We start from the raw sequence: 22,118 nt of genomic DNA on the forward strand, positions 1-22,118 counted from the left end.
ATGCGACATGTCATCACTGGATCGGCTGCAAGAATTAAGAATGGACAGCCAGCCTCCTGATGACTTCAGATGAAGGTACGGGACCCAGAGTGCTGAGACAAAGCTGCAGTATACAATGGACAACACTGGATTCACTGGGAGGGTGAGTATGTTCTTTGTGGAAAGCCCAGTGGACAAGGTAAGAGGCTGAAAACGTTACTCTTTAAAACTCATTGTCCACTGGTAGGCTCTCCTAACCAAGGTTAGAGTTACCTTTCTTTTCACCAGTAAAAGGGACAACGTCCTCCCTGTCTTGATGCTCCATGGCTTCTTTACGCAAATAATCCAGTAGATGCTCCCTGTCAAATGCTCCGGATGCTTCCTTCGTTGTCTGGTCTTTCTGTCGGAATCCAGCTGGTAACAAGGCATTCTGGAAATGAAGAAAGCCATTAGAGCAATGAACATCTCAAAATTAGGCATTACATCACACTAAATGACCCAATATCCTGAATCTGTCAAACAAAGATAATAACAGTATAGTGGTTTCTAGAGGATAAAGTAATAAGAGACACTTCCAGGAAATTTACAAGTTCCTAATCATGTACTAGCTTGTATTGATTTTAAAGCTGATCTCCAGTCACAAAACTTTCATTAAAATATATACGCCAATAGCCACTGAGAATAGCAGTCCAAACATCCTACAAAACCCAGTTATTGCCTTGTAAAAGTAGTGGTGATATGATTGTGTTGCTCCTAGCTTGTACAGAGAGCAGAATTATGAGAGGGAATCAATGGGTCCACCCATTACAGGCTGCCTACAAAAAAACGTCAGGAGGAGCGGAGACAAGACCAGTCACCCTGTACAAGGTGAGGGATCAGCAGTGACCGGTCTTTTATTACAGGAAGCTCCTGCACAGGGGGAAAGTTTCACACTTAATTACTACACAGATCTGGAAGAAAAACACAAAGCATCTCAAGATTCAAAGAAGAATATTCATGACTTGTATTTAGACCATTGTTTCTCAACTTTTTTTCAGTCAAGGCACCCTTTGAAAATGATGGACAGTCTCGGGGCACCATGTTGTAAAAAGTAAAAACTATTCTAATCATTTCACCTTATGCAGCAACATCCACCAGTTGAACACTCAAGGTTAGAGGTGATTTATTCTTCCAAAGCAAATACACTTTTGCAAACTGATACTGACTAGTATTCCAATGTTTCCCCATCACTCAGCTAATGTGACCCCACCGCTGATGGAGAGGTGCAGGACAGGGTCAAACAAGGATACTATGCAGGCAACTGACATCCTCCTTATCAACTTATGACGCCATTGGTCGTTAGGACGCCGGCAGCTAGAAGGTTTTAATGGTGTACAATGAAAACCTGTGGCTTTGTGTAACTAAAAGGCAGCCATCATCCACAAGTTGGTTTGTATACAATTTTTGGGTGATCTTTAGGCATTTTGCGAAGGCACCCCTGAAGAAACCTCAAGGCACCCTGGTTGAAAAAGGCTGATTTAGACAATATTTGCTAATCTTGGAGTTCAGCTTTAACAGAGGGTCCCATTTCCCATAGCCTAACATCAAAGAACAGGGAGACACCAGTTCTGATGTTGTTTTTCGTGGGGTACTATTACAATGTTCATATCATATCATGCATAAAGATTCTACATAACACTAACACTCCTTAAAGCATGCCTACAAACACGCATGAAACAGCAAACTCACTCTGAGACAGTTCAATAGCAATGGACTTCCTCAGTTAAAAGTCACTTTAGAAATGTTATGTTCACTATTAAAGTGGAACTAAACCCTCCTATTCTTTTCAGCCAAAGAAGCTGTCATCTTAGCCTCGGTTTGATCTGCAGCCGCCATGGTGCTACTCATGTGATCAGTTATGACTCCAACCATTTGAGAGTTTGACAGTTTGGTTGAGAACAGAAGCAAATGTGACAGTTAGCTTTCCCCGCATGCTGGGAATGTAATTGTTTTTTGAATCCATGAATCAAGGGGTTTAATTCCGCTTTAAACAAAAATAACTGCCATAGCTATATTTGTATAGCAAGTTTATTCTTTGTAAAATAAGTTATAAAGACAAAATAAGCTCTCTATACACATGGCCGGGAAGGATTCTGATACTTTAGAACAAGAAGATTCCTAAAAGCAGATGGACATTTGTTATCTATTACTCTTTCCTTTGATCAGAGACACGCCATTTGGTTTTTCCATTTGTGGATAGTGATATTTTGCAACACATAGCTGACCTCCTGATTTGGAAGGGTTAGGTTGCGGTTAAAGTTATTTTATTCATTGTAATAAATTTGATTGCTTATTGATATAAAACAGGTTACATATCAAAGTCGCAGTAATGCCAGGCATCAGATTTTCTTTATAGTAAAGGATAATATATGTATGTTTTTGTGGATGTCATTATGGCTCAGTATACCTAAAGGAAAAATGTATTTTTCAGTTATGGATAGAGTGGAGAGGGATTAGAACACCTGACAGTTTTTATTGCTGTCTGTGTCCTAGTTAAGGAGATTGTCCTGTTTACTATTATCATTTAATGTAAAAGAAAATCCCCCATTTTGGGTTGTTCCCAGAAAAGTAAGAGAGAGAGAGGAAATCGTCCAATGGGGACCGACGAGTCCCCAAAGAATTCCTTTAATTTGCAGGGACTTCCTCTCACTTCTTGTTTGGCTATGGGACAGGAAGTGATGGGAAATCTTAGCAATGGGCCACAGATGGGGGAAAGAAAATCTGACAGGGGTTATAACTCTCCCTTGCTCTATCCAAAATGAACAAATATTTGCCTATAGTTCTATGTTAAGGTAACTTCTTTATTTTTTTATTACTGTAGATATTTAAAATGAAATACACAGGATTGAAATAAAAGTGTTCCCAATCCATAAGAGTTCCCATATAATCCAGTTACAAGATTTTGTGTCTTTGGGATTTAAGATGCACCGCAAAAAAATAATGCAGCCCATGTTTATGGAACACATATTTTATTAAAGACCAGTGGAATAATAATGTTTATGTATTAGCATCATAGCTGGGCAAGAAGTTAGAGAACTTGTCATTACATTAAAAGAGCTAAGTAAGTATAATCATAGATATCACCAGACAATCGATTTCTGAATGTTCTAAAATCAGAGACCATTTCATTGGGTTTTGGATTGTTTCCCAATTTTTTTACCATCAAGCACAATTCTCAGCAGCCTACACAACCTCTCCTCATCCCACAAACCTTCTGAGATATTCTTATACACTTCCCGCCCACAGTACAGCATATGACATCCTGGGCTTTGAGTGGGGATATCTGAATGATGGGTGCCACTGCAGGCATGATTCAGATATCATTCTTTTTTTTCCGCCAGCGATTCCCTGGACCATAAAAACAATCATAGCAGCTGTTCAGCCGCTTGATTGTATTTACAGGCAGCAGGAGGGGACGTCAGCCCTTCCCGCTGCCCTTTGTGTGATCGGCGAGCCAGAGAAGGAATCTGCCAGCAGTGGAAGTTCACCATAGAGAATATCATGGACCAGATGGTCCCCAGCAGTCTCTATGACCTTTGGAGGCCAGGCGTGATGTTATGATGTCACGTCAGGCCTGGCAGTTGTAAACACTGCCATGTATTCGGCTGGAAAGGCTTTTTTTATTTTAGTCTTCCCAGGCTTGAGGAGAGATGAGGGGTCTTATAGACCCCACATCTCTCTGTACAGAGGACCTGCCATGCCCTATTCCTATTACAAGAGATGTTTACATTCCTTGTAATAGGAATAGAATGGATCAAATTAAAACAGACATAAATTCTTGACTAGAATTTCCCAGCACAGTAATGGTTATACTTGTAGTACTCTCATAGTACTCTGGTAATTAAGGGATTAGTTCTTTAAGAAAACAACTTTGTTATAAGCAGCACTAACCATTAACAAAACTTAATTCTCCGCCAAGCAGTAAAATGCGATGTCACTTTCTATTTCTGTTTCCAGCACATGATGACAAAGCCAAAGTTACTAATTCACCTGATGGAATGGAAAATTTTGCACATTTTCCTCCCCCTAAAACCGACACATGTGTTTCATTTTAAGAAGCCTCGTTTGTTCCCAGTAAGGTGACTTTGCAGTCAATAAAGAGTTTTTCAGTGTTGTTATTGGCTTCTGTCGGAAGAACAGCTGCCAGCATGCGGGAGAGCTGGAGGAAACAGCCAAGAGCATGTAAAATGAAAGCCATGTAATTAAGATCTTGCAGAAAACATGACTGGTATTAATTAGGTTAAAGCAACCCGGCATCATTAATATCCCATGGTGTTTGTGCCAATCAACTTGTCAATCAGATGATGAGCTGTGTTTAAAGAGGGACTAAACTAAGAAGCATAAAGAAAGCGTAATTACAGTCATGCGTTTCCTTTTCTTGCTGGTCCATGTGCATAGTTGGCTTTAATGATACCATTAAAAACACAACAAAAAGACAGAAATTGTATTAAATACTTACCGTTAATATCCTTTTCTGGCACCAATCCATGGCAGCATACTACCACATCTATGCAGCCCATGTTGGCATCCAGAAATATGCATTTTAGGGACCATTTGTAAAGGCAGAGAAAGCTGTGTATGCTACATTTTAGTAAACGTTTGTTCTTTTACAGTTTTTAGTTATAGGGAATTAAAGATTTGACCGTATAGATTTACAGTGGGGAAAATTATTATTTGATCCCCTGCAAATTTTGTAAGTTTGCCCACTTACAATGAAATGAAGGATCTATAATTTTTATCATAGGTGTATTTTAAATGATGGAGACAGAATGTCAACCAAAAATCCAGAAAAAGACACATGATACAAATGTTATAAATTGAGTTGCAGTTCAGTGAGTAAAATAAGAATTTGAGCCCCTACCAAACTAACAATAATTCTGCCCCCCACAGACTGCCTACAGTATGTGCTCATGCGGTACACAGATTACTTCTGTAAAAAAAAATTTTTTTAACTGAAGGAATGTTTATTGGAGTTAGAGCACTGTACACGTATAAATAGCAACAGAGGTACATCGCATAAAAACAAAGGGCTAAACAGTTCTGCCCAAACTCACTGGTGGCCGGTGCTTAATATATTGGAGGGTGGCAAACTAACACCAAACGGCCAGGAATGCGGCAATCGCACATACCCCCCCCGGAAACAGACAGACGTGAATGCGGCGACCAGGGAATTACCTTTGGAACCAGGGGGAATGAAGAGCCGGGCGGTTGATTCTCCTCCCGGGTGAACAGGAAGTGTGTCCTGAGACACAATTGGCCAGAGAGTCCTAAGATTCCCCGGTCAATCGGGTCACAGGAACTGCTTCCTGATGGGCCGGGAGGAGAATCAGGAAGACAGTATTGAATACTAATTTGCTATTGGCACCCAACTAGCCCACCCTTTTTTTAAGCCAATTACAGCCTTAGGCTCTAATCACGTGCTTAAAAAAAAAAAACCATTGGAATCCATGCGTCCGGTGCCCTGCATGTAGATTAGGGGCCAATCACATGGATTAGTGGGGTGGCGCCGCTGCGCCCCGTATGGAAGGGCTGCCACTGCCCCGTATGGAAGGGCTGTCAACCTTCAAGGAGAAGTTATCTCCACCTTACCTCTACATTACTACTCTATCTACACAGCAAAATACATATATAAAGAAGCACTCCCTCTGCTCCCCCATTCCATCACTTAAGGATGACAAAGTAGAGGAGTGGGGAAAAAAAAGATTAAATAAGGAAAAGAGCAGTACATTATTTGTCCAGGAGCGAAGCCATAAAGGAGGCATAGTATGCAGCATAGAAGATAAATAGTTTGTTCTGCTTAGTAGTAGGGAGATTGCCATTAATACTCAAGAGAAGAACTAAGGGGTCTTTTTCAAGTGTAATGCCAGTGATCACATTGATGTCAGCAACCACTGCCTGCCAATAGATCTGTAGGAGCAGGCCCGCCTAGACCATATGAATAAAGTTCCCTACTGACTGTCTACACTTGGGACAAATATTGTCAACATTAGGATAGATAACTGATAAGCTTTGGGGAGTATAATACACTCTGTGCAGAAATTTTAATTTAACAAAGCGGCCTCTGGTTGAGATTATGAGCAGGATGTACTGTAGAAGACTCTCACTCCAATCCTGCTCTGTCAAGGCTGGTATGTCCTCTTGCCACGCTTGGAACACCATCTTCATTTTAGCAGTATCTTTGCATGTAAGTCAGAGGTAAATAGACAATAGGGTCCTGTCTATGTTTTTAGCTATGAGAAGTTTCTCCACTGAGTGTGTAGCAAGAAGCACAGGGTCCGGAAATTTCGCTCAAACAGCATACCTAAGCTGTAAAAATGTAAAGAACATCCAGGGAACTGAAACTGATGTTTGAGAAAAGACGTCCCTCGGGCATAATGTGACGCAATGTCCAGCCTCCGTACCTAGTCCAGATCTGCAAATCTGGTACGGAACCTAGATGCGACAAAGGAGGATTCCTCCATAGCGGAGTGTGAGGGGACACGATGCCAGGGTGATTAAGATATACAGTAGCCTACCTCCAGACTACTTTAGTTCTGTCAGTTTAAGAAGGTGCTCCTGACAACTCGTCATGTGTATAAAAGACACCTGTCCACAGAATCTCTTTCTTCCATTCAAACCCACCATCATGGGCAAGACCAAAGAGCTGCCAAAGGACATGAGGGACTAGATTTTAGGCCTGCACAAGGCTGGAATGGGCTACAAGACCATCAGCAAGCAGATTGATGATAAGGAGACAACTGTTGGAGTGATAATTCGCAAATGGAAGAAATACAAAATAACCAGAAATAGCCCTTGGTCTGGAGCTCCATGCAAGATTTTGCCTCATGGGGTAAGGATGATCATGAGAAAAGTGAGGGATCAGCCCAGAACTACACAGGAGGAGCTTGTAAATGATCTGAAGGCATTTGGGACCACCAAACAAACCATAGGTAACACAATACACCACCATGGATTGATATCCTGCAGCACCCACAAGGCCCCCCTCCTCAAGAAGGAACATGTATAAGCTCATCATAAGCAATGCCTGATAACTCAGGGCTCCCATTTTGGAGACAGAGACCTGTCAGGAGAAAGCTGTGTGTTCCTTCCAAGTGACTGCCCCCCATGTTGGGGGATTCCTTGCCACAAGTCTGGAAGAATCAGGACAGCTGCATGAATCTGTGGAGACCGAGTAAGCCAAGGCAGCTAATGAGTCCAGGGGCCTGGAGGGAATCTTTAAGGCTCTGAAAGAGCAAGAGAGCTACTAGTGCTGGGAGAACCCTATCTAGAAGCCCTCAGTGGGCCCTTCAGCGCTGTACCAAAGGCTGAGTGAGCCAATAGAGTCAGAGAGCTGGGTCTGACGTAACCTGACAAGAGCAGCGGTGCTGTTGAGGCGTAATCAGGTGATTTTCCATTTTTCCAGTTGACTGCTTGCTTTTGAAGCTGAGACCTCTACGTGGGTAACCCTATGTGAACTTTTCTTTTCATTTTGCATTAAATGTGGGCTAGAAAGCCCTTAAATACAGTTTGGACTGGAGCACAACTCATTTAAAACACTCACTACCACCGAGTTAATCACCCCATCTTGATGCTTGCAAATGCCTACAAATGCCTTTATAGCAAGAAATGCCGGCAACTTGATTTCTTATTTACAGATAAACCTGTGACCCCAATATTTTCCCACCTTCCAAAGGTGCACAAGCAGCAATCCCCTGTTCAGGGATGCCCAATAGTAGTGGGTATTGGATTCCCATTAGACTCAGCAAATGGGTTGATGAGAATTTACAACCCTTGGTCAAACGCCTACCCGGTTATCTTAGAGATACAGGATATTTACTAACACATACACATGAATATAAAATGGTCAACCAATAGTTGTTGATCACAATGGATGGTAAAGCACTGTACTCCTGCATACCACACCACCTGGCACTCCAAGCTGTTAAAGTGGTTATAAACCCTCTGGGACCACTTTTACCTACAGGTAAGCCTAGGCTTACCTGTAGGTGCAACAATTATATTTGCAAAAGACTGGTACTGATGTCTACGGTGCATGCTGCTGCTAACAGCGATCATGCCGTTAGTGGCGGCACCTGTGCGCATGCACAGGAGTGACGCAATCGTGGCTCCGGCCAGTCAAAGCGCCGGAGCTGCGATACCCAGAAGCCACTCCGGGATAGATGGAGGAGAAGAACGAGGGTCACTTCGGGGTCTTCCATTTCAGGTAAGTTATTCATAATGAGCTAGTATGCTATGCATACTAGCTCATTATGCCTTTGCCTTACAGGGTGTGTTTTTTTCCTGCCTTTACTTTCTCTTTAAATATCACCTTACATGTTATAGTTGTTATAAGCGAGAGATGTGTGAATTTCTGTGCATGGCCATAGCATTCCTGCTTAAATACAACTATTTCATTTTTGACTCTAAATATTATTATTTACAGTGTCGTGGCGCCTCAATGGGCTAAAAATTTTCCCCTTCTCTGGCAAATTTGTACATGGGTTGGTGGGAGGAGATTTATTTCTTCTCCCAAAATAACCCATGTGGAGAATTCATTGATTGGTATTGTTGCTTTCTAGATGATTTGTTCTTCGTATCGAAGGGGCCAGCCCATGTATTGGATTCATTTTTGGCTTATGAATTTGGAATTCACAACCACTTCAGATACGGTTAGCATTTATTATTTGGATTTGACTTTGGTGGGATGTGTGGATAGTGGAATGGTCTCTACCAAAACCTATAGAAAACAATGTGCAGGTAACTCACTGCTGCTGGCATCGAGTTGTCATCCAGCCCATACGGTACGGGCATTGACAACAGGTGAGTTCATTAGCACAAAGAGAAATTGTTCCTCTCATGAGGATTTTGCTAAAGAATGTAACATTGTTTCCAGTAGGTTGAGAGAACGGGGATATAGCAGACACTTGATTGATAGAGGGAGAAGTTTGGCATAAAATAGAGATCATAGTGATCTGATTGGGAACTCCTCTGCAACCAGTAAGAGGACATGGTCCCACGGGGGGTGTTCACTTTGTGATCACTTACAACAATATAACCAGATTGTCTCTATCATGAAACGCTGCTTCCCTGTCTTATATGCGTAAAAAACTCTGCATGATATTTTAAGACTGGTGCAATTTTTTTTTTGTAAGAAAGCTCCTACTTTAGTTACAATGCCTTTCCCCTCTTTATTCCACTCCCCCTTCCATCCCATGGTTAGGGACAGTAGGCTCTTATCCACGTGGTTATAACACCTGTAAACAGTGTAAAAAGCAAGTCTGTTGACTGTCAGAGCAGACCCCCCGAAGCAGCAGCGCCAGTTTCTGCTCCAGCATGAGCTCCAGGTTCTGTGGTTGCTTGGACAGCCAGTGGTCGGCGCGATGTAGCCGGTGGCAGCTATCCAACATGCTCCTGAAGTCAGTCACAAATCGGTCTATAGCAGGGGGTCTCCAAACTGCGGCCCAAGGGTTGGATGTGGTCCTTTGCTAGCCTTCATCTGGCCCTTGGGGCACTACTACTCCCAATGATATGAGGCACTATTCCTCCCAATGACAGCAACAATGTGGCACTATTTCTTCTACTAATACCAATGATGGAGCCTTATCCCTCTTCCTACTAACCATCAACACTAAGGCCATGTTTATTCTCACTAATGCCTGGCACCGGGGCATTCTCAACCCCCACTGGGCAGAATCCAACCCCCATTAAGTCTGAAGGACAGTAAACTGGCCCTTTGCTTGAAAAGTTTGGAGACCCCTGGTCTATAGCGTGGTAATGGCCAGCAAAGAACTTCTCCTCCATCATAAGGAGAGACATGGTGGTCACCTCCTCCTCCTCCACCACCCATCCAGCTGTCCTCAGAGCTGGCTCGGTGTCGCCCTACTCACACAAGTTTTGTTGTTGGAAAATTTGAGAAGCAGCTCTCAAATTTTTGCTGTTGGAAATTCCGACAAAAAAATGTCCGATGGAGCCTACACACAGTTGGGATTTCCAACAACAAGCTCCCCTCGAACATTTGTTGTTGGAAATTCCGATCGTGTGTACGCGGCATAACTATGACAGTGATTGTCAGCATCCACAGCGGTCCCTCAAGTATGCAATGTACCAAGCTGGACCAATGTAACTATGCAACAATGGTCATACTTGCTTTAACCACTTCAGATCCGCGCTATTGCCAAATGACGGCATTAGCGCGGACCTACATTTCCGGGACTACGTCTATTGATGTGGTCCCGGTTACGAGCGGCCTGCGCGCCCCCTGAGGGGCGCGCGCGGCGCGCTCTGTGATCGGCGAGTCCGTGAGACTCGCCTGATCACCGATCCGTGTAAGGGGTCGATCCCGACCCCTTATCACGTGATCAGCTGTCAGCCAATGACAGCTGATCATGTGATAGAACGGAGCCGGTAATCGGCTATTATTCCTCCTCGCGCTGACAGCGCGAGGTGAGAAAAAAAAAGCCGATCACCGGCGGCCGTGATCGGGACATCAGTCCCGATAACGGCCATCAATACAAGGGACCACCTGCCACCTGCCTGTGCCCACCTGCCTCCCGCAGTGCCATCCTGAAGTAAAATAAAAGCAAAAGTAAGTGCCCCCCGTCAGTGCCCATAGTGCCCACAGTGCCACCCACAGTGCCACCCAATCTGCCTTAAAGGTGCTGCACCCCAGTGCCGCCCATCAGTGCCCAGCAGTGCCGCCCATCAGTGCCCAGCAGTGCCGCCCATCAGTGCCCAGCAGTGCCACCTATCAGAGCCACCTATCAGTGCCACCTATCAGTGCCCATCAGTCCCATCTATCTGTGGTACCTATCAGTGCCCATCCGTGCCACCCATCCGTGCCACTTATCCGTGCCACCCATCCGTGCCATCTTATCTGTGCCATCTTTGCCCATCAGTGCCGCCTTATCTGTGCCCATCGGTGCCGCCTTATCTGTGCCTATTAGTGCCGCCTTAACTATGCCTATCAGTGCCCACCGGTGCAGCCTATCAGTGCCCACCAATGCAGCCCATCAGTGCCCACCAATGCAGCCCATCAGTGCCCACCAATGCAGCCTATCAGTGCCGCCTAATCAGCGCACTTCAATGAAGGAGAAAAATGACCCGTTTGCAAAATTTTATAACAAACTATTAAAACATGATTTTTATTTTATTTTTTTGCATCTTTTTTTGTTTGTTTAGCAAAAAATAAAACTCCGAGCTGTAACTAAATACCACCAAAAGAAAGCTCTATTTGTGGGAAAAAAATGATAAAAATTTCATTTGGGTACAGTGTTGTATGACCGCGTAATTGTCACTCAAAGTGCATCAGCGCTGAAAGCTGAAAATTGGTCTGGGACTGAGGGGGGTTTAAGTGCCCAGTAAGCAAGTGGTTAAACTTGCATTGTACAGCTTGATGTCTGCTATCCACCAGAAGTTACCCCTTTGATTACGCTTACCTCGGGATCAAGTTCCTCCAGGACGTTCTCCAGCTGTTTCAATTCATCCTCTGATAGTTTGTTAAGAATTTCATCCTCATTTATATTCTTGTACTTGTCAAAGTCTTTTCGGAATGGCAGAGACATGGCTTACAGTTCCGAAATGGTCTTGCACCTTCTCCTTCTAGAAAACAATATATAAAATGAAAAGAGATGTCAGTAAATTAGGATAACATTTATCGTACATTTAAACATAGAACAAAATTATTTTGTAGAAAAGCTAAAGAGCCGCTGTGGAAACAAACCTCCAGAATTCGCTCTGCATGCAGACTTTGTTTACTTCCTGATTTACTGGACCAAAAAGAAGAGAAAGGCCATCTGAAATGGTGATCATTATTACTGGGAATATTTATGATGCTCTAATAAGAATCGCAGGAGGTGAAAGATAATCATCAATCTTGCACATCACTGACAACTCAATCTAGTGAAGAATTTAGACGCTGTGATGACATTCAACAGCAGAGCGAAAAACTATTTGTGAGATTTTAATCTCATGCAGCTGAGTGATTTAATCACTTGGCAATAAGACCATCTGCAGCACATTTCTTTCAATGCAATTGCAATTATGTGATAGAGAATGGGAATGGAGATGACATACTTCAGTATTACAAGAATTCAAATGACTCAGTCTAGCCCAGTGACCGCCGCGGCTGATGTAACCAGTTCCAGTTTTCTCTGTGGTGAGGAGGTCAGCATACATAGAACAAACCAGCCTGACACAACCTCAAGTCTAATGCCGCATACACACGACCAGACTTTTCGAGGGACTAGGTCCAACGGTCTTTCCGAACTGACTTTCGGTGGAGTTCCGACGGACTTTCCGAATGAACGGACTTGGCCACACACAATCACACCAAAGTCTGACGGATTCGAACGTGATGACGTACGACCGGACTAGAAAATACGGAAGTTCCTAGCCAGTAGCCAATAGCTGCCCTAGCGTCGTTTTTTTGTCCGTCGGACTAGCATACACACGAACGGATTTCTCAGTCCGGCGGAGTTCCGGTGGGAAAATGTAAAACATGTTCTATTTCTAAAGTCCGCCAGATTTTTGGCAAGCAAAGGTCTGATGGAGCCCACACACGATCGAATTTTCTGACGGACTCGTTCCGTCGGACCTTTGCTGTCAAAAAGTCCGGTCGTGTGTACGCGGCATAAAACAATCAAAATAATCATCCCTTGATAGGAATATCAGATGGTGATTTAAGACAGAAAGGAGAGTTCAGACACCGATGGTGATATCAATATTTGTCTGTCGAATGTGCACCCTTCCACCAGATTGCTCCACATGTGGGTCACACACCCCTCTGGGGTTCAAACTCACCACAATTCCAGATTACACGAACCTTGAGTAATCCCACCAGAGCTCTACTCCTTTATGCCTCTTTCTCATCAGAATCCATAGACAAGTGCAGCCAGATCCAACATATGAGGAAAGGAAAAAAATGTCTCCACATAGTCTAGTTCCGCTTTAACACTTTTGTCTGGACTCTCCTTTCTGTCTTAAATCACCATCTAATATTCCTATCAAGGGATGATTATTTTGGTTGTTTTAGATTTAGAATTTTTTTTTTCAGTCCGGTCATTTTAATTTGACAGCAGCGCCGCTAATGATAAAAGCTATTGGATGATTTGTATATCAGTGCTTTGCATTTGTCATAGAGAGAATATTTTGTATTAGAGTAAGCAGCTGCTACAGGGAAAACTGAACAATTATTTTTATTATTTTATGTACATTTGTGTTTTTTTATTTGGAATTTTTATGCACCATTGCGCTCAGTGAGGAGATTGATACATCTGCTGCGCCTATTATTGTTTTTTTCTCCCTGGCATAAATACAACCTCAAGTCTGCCAAGATTTAAGGCCGTGCACACGATACGAAAATCGGAAGTAAAATTTCGTCCGACTAACGATTTGCTGATTTTCAGATTGTTAGTATGATGCTTTTTTTATGTTTTTTTGTCTGACAAAAGCTGGATGTGCAGACTATAACGTTTTTGTCGTACGTGAACTCTACGTACAATTTTCTTTTAATTAGTATGGTTTTTCGTCTGAAAAAAAATCGTAAGAGCAAGACTATGCATGCTCAGAAATGAAATAATACATACAAAACTATTCAACACGTCACTTCTGAAGTTGTATTCTGTCGTATGAGAGTTTTCATATAGTGGGTAACCTCTTCACTTTCGACAAGAGACTAGCATGCTACAAAAAACGGACGAACGGTCGTCTGAAAATCTGAACGTGTGTACGAAGCTTTAGGCTGGAATCACACCGCAGCATGGATCGGCTCACAGCAGGGGTCCGGTGCATCTCTATTCACCATTTCAGGACGAATTTTGGGCTGAATTCGGACTAGAAAACACACAGGATTCTTGTGCAAATACCACCTGAGCCGCTACGGAGATATGTGAACCGGATCCATAGAGAGACGGTCACAATCTCCTGACATGCAAACTGATTCGCAATAGTGTGAACCCGGCCTAACACATGTATTGCTTCCTGCAGGGGAGCCACTGAATATTGTTTTCCTACCGGCGTATAGGCCAGTAAATAACTTTCTTCCATACATCCATACCCAAAGCATTATGCTACTAATCAGCTTGATTATTTCTCCCCACCTAACCTAATTTAAAGTGTAAATCCACTCGTGATGAGAAAAATTATTCCCCTCTGGGCGATTTTAGCATACTTTGTTGTAGTTTCCTACCTTTTTTTTTTATTCTGAAGATATAGTTGTTTGTTTGTGTGCCTCTATGTGGAAAGCGAGTGATTTTATGATTATTGATTAGCTGCTGCACATGCAGAGTTCTAAAGAGAACATTGGCAGGGTCTGCATCACTGAATAAATGTGAGAAAAAGCCGGTACCCCAGTATATCAACATAAACAGACTTCTTTTAATACAAGGTGGTAAAATACAGCCCAAAAAAAAAAGCACTTTGAGCCATGGCTCGTGGCTTTAGTGTTACCTCGCCTATTGTGGCAGGGTATGCATGGAGGTATCTCAGCAAGAAATCTATTTTTGTTGCAGTTAATGCCCAAAATCTATTTTAGTGCACATGTGTGGGAAAATGAGTAAGCCAAATCACACAAGCAGAAAAATGACATATCTGGAGAGGGGGTTCTGTACACCATCTGTGTACAGAACGCCTCTAGGTAGCCATATTGCATTTTACAGAAAACAACAGCGCTGCAGATTTAAAAATGAAAGGTAATTTTTAATAACATTCAATTACAATATGCCTTGTCTAGTAATTGTATATGATATATTAATTTCTTTTAATTTGCTATTTTTTCCACAAATGTGGAGTAACCCTTTAGTTTTTTCACCACTTAACCTGAGGGAAAGAACAAAATAACATTTCATAGAAAATCCAATACTTTCACCTAAAGTATGTCTAAAGCCAAGAACAAAAATGTATATATTGGAGCTTAGCAGGACATAGATTAATTTTCTATTTTCCTTTATTTTCACCTGGTGATACTACCAGTAAGGCCCCTTTCACACATGCGGATGATATGTCCGTATTTCATCCATCCGTTTGCGGATGAAATACGGACATCCATTCATCCCTATGGGATAGCGGGTGTCTGCGGATGAGCATCCGCAGACACCCGCTATTGTCCGCCTCCGCAAATGTCCGATTCTGCAGACGGAGGAAAATCCTATTTTTCTGTCCGTCTGCAGAGCGGATTGGATGAACACGGACACACGGTCCGTGCTCGTCCGATCCCCATAGAGGAGAGCGGAGAGCTGACAGGGCGGTCCCCGCACAGTGTGCGGAGACCGCCCTGTCCGCAGCCGGCTCAGCGGGGACAACGGAGCGATCCCCGCTGAGCGAGCGGATCATCACGGGGCGGATCTTTACTGATCCGCCCCGTGTGAAAGGGGCCTAACAAACATCCTGCCAGAGGGTATCAGAACAACAGAAATAGGGCATAAACATAGAAGGGTGGGGATCACTAGTCCCTAGAAATAGCTGAACAACATGAGTGATAACAATGCAGCATGGCAGAGTCCATGAAATATATCAGCTCACTAGATTTTTGGAAGGATTACAAGCTGTTTTTTTTTTTTTCAGTGCTGCACAGTGGCTCAGTAGCTAGCACTACTGCTTTGCAGCACTGGGTATCCTGGTATGAATCTCAACCAGGACATTACCTGCCTGGAGTTTGAATGTTCTCCCTGCGCTTACACACTTCAAAGACATGCTGATAGAATGAAATGATCCTGCCTAAATTTCTCAGCACAGTAGCTAAGAAGTTAGCACGTCAATCTAATCCATGACATTATGTGCCTGGAGTTCAAATCCCTTCCATGACACTACGTGCCTGGAGTTCAAATCCCATCCATGACGCTACATGCCTGGAGTTCAAATCCCATCCATGACGCTACATGCCTGGAGTTCAAATCCCATCCATGACGCTACGTGCCTGGAGTTCAAATCCCATCTATGACACTACATGCCTGGAGGTCAAATCCCATCCATGACACTACATGTCTGGAGGTCAAATCTCATCCATGACACTACATGTCTGGAGGTCAAATCTCATCCATGACACTACATGTCTGGAGTTCAAATCCCATCTATGACACTACGTGCCTGGAGGTCAAATCCCATCCATGACACTACATGTCTGGAGTTTAAATCCCATCTATGACACTACGTGCCTGGAGGTCAAATCCCATCCATGACACTAAGTGACTGGAGTTCAAATCCCATCCATGACGCTACGTGCCTGGAGTTCAAATCCCATCCATGACACTACGTGTCTGGAGGATCAAATCCCATCCATGACACTACGTGCCTGGAGGATCAAATCCCATCCATGACACTACGTGCCTGGAGTTTGCATGTTCTCTCTGTACCTGCACGGTTTCCTCCAGGTACTCCAGTTTCCTCCTGTAGTCCAAAAGCATGCTGGTAGGTTAATTGGCTCCTGTCTAGATTGGCTCCTAGTATGTATATGTATGAATGCGACTTAGCCCCCCGTACACATGGTCGGAAATTCCGACAACCAAATCCGTCGGATTTTGTCCGTTGGATCTTGTCTGAAACTGTTGCATACACACGGTCGGACAAAGTTGCCGAAAAATCCGACCTTTCAGAACGTGATGACGTAATTTCGTTACGATGGGACTACGTTCAGGCTAGTAGCCAATAGCTTTGATGTAGGAATTTGATCTGAGCATCCGTGGCACTTTGTCCGATCGAAATTCTCTACACATGATCGGAGTATGTCCTATCGGACCAGTTTGTCGGAAAATATTTCCAGCAAGTTTGAAAATTTGGTCCGACGGATATTCCGACGGAAGCAGTCCGATGCATACCAGACACAGTCGGATTATCCGACAACACGGTCCGATAGGACACATTCCGTCGGATTCTCTGACCGTGTGTATAGGGGCTAAGGGACATTAGATTGTAAGTTCCTTGAGGGCAGGGACTGATGTAAATGTACAATATGCACTCCACTCCCGGACACTTTATTAGGTACACCTATTCAATTGCTTGGTAACACAAATTGCTAATCAGCCAATCACATGGCAGAAACTCAATGCATTTAGGCATCTGGACGTGGTGAAGATGGCGAGCTGAAGTTCAAACGAAGCATCAGAATGGGGAAGAAAGGGGATTTAAGTGATTTTGAACATGGCATGGTTGTTGGTTCCAAGTCTGAGTATTTCAAAAACGACTGATCTACTGGGATTTTCACTCACAACCATCTCTGGGATTTACAGAGAATGGTCCAAAAAGAGAAAATATCCAGCAAGCGGAAGTTGTGTGGAATAAAATGCCTTGTTGATGTTAGCGGTCAGAGGAGAATGGGCAGACTGGTTTGAGATGATAGAAAGGCAACAGTAACTCAAATAACCACTAGTTACAACCAAGGTATGCAGAATACCATCTCTGAATGCACAACACTTCGAACTTTGAAGCAGATGGGCTACAGTAGCAGAAGACCACACTGGGTGCCACTCAGCTAAAAGCAGGAAACCGAGGTTACAATTCACACAGGCACATCAAAATTGTACAATAGAAGATTGGAAAAACATTGCCTGGTCTGATGGGTCTCAATTTCAGCTGTGACATTCAGAGGGTCAGAATTTGGCGTAAACATGAAAGCATGGATCCATCTTATCTTGCATCAGTGGTTCAGGCTGGTGGTGGTGTGGGGATATTTTCTTGGCACACTTTGGGCCCCTTAGTACCACTTGAGCATCATTTAAACGCCACGGCCTGTCTGATTATTGTTGCTGACCATGTCTATCTCTTCATGACTACAGTGTACCCATCTTCTGATGGCTCCTTCCAGCAGGATAATGCACCATGTCACAAAGCTCAAATCATCTCACCACTGGTTTCTTGAACATGACAAGGAGGTCACTGTACTCCAATGGCCTCCACAGTCACCAAGTCTCAATCCAATAGAGCACCTTTGGAATTTGGTGGAACAGGAGATTCACATCATGGATGTGCAGCCAACAAATCTGCAGGAATTGTGTGATGCTATCATGTCAATATGGATCAAAATCTCTGAGGAATGTTTCCAACACCTTGTTGAATCTATGCCAGGAAGAATTAAGGCAGTTCTGAAGGATAAAGGGGGTCCAACCCGGTACTAGCAAGGTGTACCTAATAAAGTGACCAGTGAGTGTATATGTAAAGCACTGCATAAATTGATGGCGCTATATGAGCACCTGTAATAAATGAATAAATTGGCCCTTAGTAGGTATATGTATGTATATGAAATGAGACTTTAGAATGTAAGCTCCTTGGGGGCAGAGACTAATTTATTAGGCTCTGCATAAATTGTCAGCAAAACAAAAGGGGGAAAATAAAAACAGTCCATTATTAAAGCGGAGTTCCAGTCAGAAAACAAATTTTACATCATTCAGCTGCATTCAATACAAAGAACAACCTTTGGGGATAGAAAAATGTTTTACTCACCTTTTCAGGTCTGTTGCTAGGGGGTCCCCGGTAATCTGCCTCTTCCTCTCCAAGGCGCCTGACGTAATTTCCCTTGGCGTCCTTGCTCGCTAGTGGGCCTGGGAGATGTCTGTCATCATTTCCCAGGAGTCACTGGGCAGCGCCATGGGCTTCGTTGCCATCACACCGGGGCAGGCACTTCCGACAATACTGCCCGTTGTGATGTCAGGAGTATTTGGCGATGCGCCGTACATACTGCGCATGCGCGAGAATAGGCGGTGCATGCTGGTCACTCAGCTGCACCAGAGCCGGGAGGTTGTGCTTGTGGGCTTCACATGCCCACAAACACTATGGAAACTGCCAGGAAAGAGGAATATAAGATATATTCCTCTTTGAAATCGGCAATCGAGTGCCGATTAAGCACACAAACGTGAGTGCTATAAATAAGCCTTAGAAACAAAAGATATGCATCCTAAAAAACTAATTTAACAGTGGGCACTCCACTTTAAGGTTTATGTGCAGTTTGAAGTGAATATGTGCTTTTCTCATGTAACCAAGGTCTCTAGTTACTTCTATTAGACCCCTTTCACACCACACTGCCCATAGCGGCGTTTTACCGCTGCATTTGCAGCGCATTTCGGCCGCTAGCGGGGCGCTTTTACCCCCGCTAGCGGCCGAGAAAGAGTTAAAACCGCCAGCAATACGCCGCAATAGCGGCGTTTTGCCGGCAGTATTACAGCGCTGCCCCATTGATTTCAATGGGGAGCAGCGGTGGAGGAGCGGTAAACAAACCGCTGCTTCACCGCTCCAAAGAAGCTGCTGGCAGGACTTTTCCCTGATGTCCTGCCAGCGCACTGCTGTAGTGTGAAAGCCCTCGAGATCTCACACTACAGACAATGGTGCAGCTTTTTTAGGGCGGATTGCAGGCGCTATTTCTAACGCTATAGTGCCTGCAAAACGCCCTGGTGTGAAAGGGGTCTTTATTGTTCTTGCTCTCTCTCTGCTCCATTCAGTACCCCCAGGTATGGACAGCAAGGGGCTCACTCCTCCTTCTCTCACCATGCAGTGCTGAGTGCTTGAGCGCTACTAATGGCCAGCTATCATTGATGTTATGAGGGAAAGGAGAGAGAGTCATTATTTCTTTGGGAAACGCCAAGTCAAAGTGCATTGGAGCTTACGAAGATCTTTTGCCCTTCTCTTCCAATGGCCAAGTGAAGCATCAGCAGAAAGGAAGGAAGGAGTGCGGCGGGGGGGGGGGGGGCAGAATTATATGGCATGTCTGCTCAGTAGAATTGGATTGAATGACATGGCATCTTACAGCGGAAAGAAATTGCCGCAGGGAGTCGCTTCAAATTAAAGGTGACAACTTTTTTATTTGATATTTTGCTGGGCTTTTGATTTGTATTTTTTATCTGGAGTTCCACTTTAGGAGTTTGGACAGGAGTTGAGCTTTAATAAAATGTTGGGGATGGTAAAGTGAAGTTTATATTTAGATCAAATGACAGAAAGTAATGTATTCTAGGACAAAGCTAACTATATTTAGCACAGTGTGCTTAAAACAACTGGAGATTAACTAAGGGATACTACCATGATTAAGAGCTGTAAGCCTATTACAAGCCTTGAAAATGAAGAATTCATAAACAATTGTGACTATCATTGTACTATCAATCCGCTAATTCAAAGACTAACCTATTTATAGAAGCCGTATACTACTCAACACTTTTCCCTGTAAATCTTCCCCAGCGAGACATACGGTAAATCCACAATGTTATAAAACAGATATTTATAATAAAAAGACATTCGCTGGGCTCGTCCCTTTGTGAGTACACAGGAGTTGTGGGAAGTATACAATCATTTGCACAATTTGTAACTACAAGCTAGCTAGGTTATTAATAAATTAGACCAACCTGACCCTATGTGGTCGTATAAATCTCACTCATCGTGAAATCTGCCAATCTCATTAAAAATGAACTGTTAGGTAAAATGTCAAGTGAAAAAAAAAAATTCTTTGAGCAGGTGATGAGTAAGGCCTCATCCATACTGGGTGTACAATATGGTACGCTGTGCGAGGGCCAGGTTTACTTGCACTGGTGATCCGTACTTGCACTGATGGACCCTAGGGTTGACTGCTGCTGATGGAGGTCTGGGTGGTTCAGGAAAGCACAGGCTCTCTGGAGCACCAACACAGATCACACTGGGAGCTACAGCATGAGATTCCCAGGGCGGAATCTAAGATCCAGTAGGTGTTCACCAGAGGCATAGTGAGGGGCGAAAGGGTAAGCTTCATGGAAGATGTGGTTCTCCAGTCTATGAAATTGCCAGCAGCCCCGGAATCCAGATATGCTAAGGCCGATTGAGAGGAAGCTCCTACATGAACGAACACTGAAAGAAGACAAGAAGGTGATATTTTTAGGTCCAATACTCCATTATGTATTAGACCCGAGCATTTCCCAGACGAATCGAGCAGGAGTTAGGAAATTGCCCCTTGCCTCCACAATAGAGACACAGGCCCAGAGTTCTGAGCCCTGCACGTTCCGTGGGGTTTAGCCTGGTCCGGCCCAGCTGCATAGGTTCCTCAGCTGGCAGAAGATGCTCCACGGGACGAAGGAAGGAGAGTTCAGGCTGACTAGGAACCAGGGAGTGCTGGCGTCTTTTTTTCTAGGGACCTTTACTGAAAACAAATATCGATCTGGTTACATGAGGAGATGACATCGTCCAGACCGGCGGGGATGGTTCTTCCCACTAGTTCATCACTCACTCAGTCAGAGAGGCCATGTAAAAAGGTTGCAACTAAGGTCTCATTAGTCCAGCTCAACTCAGCTGTGAGTATACGGAACTGGAGGGCATACTCTCCCACTAAAGAAGACCTTTGGCGAAGACATAAAAGGGCACTGGCTGCAAAGATATTCCGAAAGAGCTTCAAGAAGTCATACAGGCTAAAAACCACTTGATCATTCTTCTCCCACAGGGGCAGCCCAGTCTAACGCCTCACCAGTGAGGAGGAAAATAATATAGGCTACCTTTGACCGATTAGACGAGAAGTTTTGAGGCTGGAGTTCAAAGTGAATGGTGCACTGGCTGAGGAACCCCCTGCAGGCCTTAGAGTCCCCTGAGAAACGGGACGGAGCTGGAAGTTGCAGCGAATGTGTGGCTGCGATTGGAATAGGTCCAGTCCACGACTGTAATTGAGGTTGCTGAATCAGGGTTCCTAAGGAGTTCTGAAGCTGCTTGAAGCGGGAAGCCAAATTCTGGAGAAATTGCATCACCTGAGTATGATTAGATTCCTGGGTCTGGAGTCTGCGAACTATGCCCTGCAACGGATCATACAGCTACATTTTTTTAAATTTTCTAGACAGATGAGGACAAGGCTCTATTACTTACCATACTCTTCCAACAGGATCCAGCTCTTGTCTCTTCTTCCCAAAGTTTCAGCCTGTGGGTGGTCCTTCAATATCATTCTGTACAATGCCCTTGCATTTTATGTGAAAGGGGTGAACCTGCAACTTCGCCCGCCAGCGATTGAGTGTGTAGACAGTGAAGAACTGGTTGCATAGATAGAGAGAGCTTGCAGGCATATATAATAAGGTATTTCTTCTTATTCCGCAGTCCATAGACATAACAAGTATTTAACTCTTGCATTGCCATGGGGAACTTACTGCAAGGGTATTTGTTCCAGCCTGGAGCTCAGCTTTAAATTGAGCAATTTAAGAAAG

General features: G+C 43.9%; 1 protein-coding gene across 2 annotated transcripts in view; it reads right to left on the bottom strand.

Annotated features, from left to right (window-relative positions):
• Positions 1-22,118, bottom strand: part of LOC143962658 (tropomodulin-2-like) — a 153,195-nt gene that overhangs the window by 93,887 nt on the left and 37,190 nt on the right. Inside the window, exons 1-3 of one of the 2 annotated variants that reach the window (XM_077472006.1) lie at positions 11,717-11,819; positions 11,433-11,595; positions 253-409 (exon numbers count right to left, since the gene is read on the bottom strand). In XM_077472006.1, the coding sequence (XP_077328132.1) occupies positions 253-409; positions 11,433-11,558 (283 nt within the window). In that variant the 5' untranslated portion in view covers positions 11,559-11,595; positions 11,717-11,819. Of the gene's footprint in view, positions 1-252; positions 410-11,432; positions 11,596-11,716; positions 11,820-22,118 lie in introns of those variants that run through there. The other variant, XM_077472005.1, reaches the window with a different exon arrangement.

This window comes from Lithobates pipiens, unplaced genomic scaffold (genome assembly GCF_037356315.1).
Source record: "Lithobates pipiens isolate NorthernLeopardFrog02 unplaced genomic scaffold, aLitPip1_a1.2 Scaffold_8, whole genome shotgun sequence".
Classification (NCBI taxonomy): domain Eukaryota; kingdom Metazoa; phylum Chordata; class Amphibia; order Anura; family Ranidae; genus Lithobates; species Lithobates pipiens.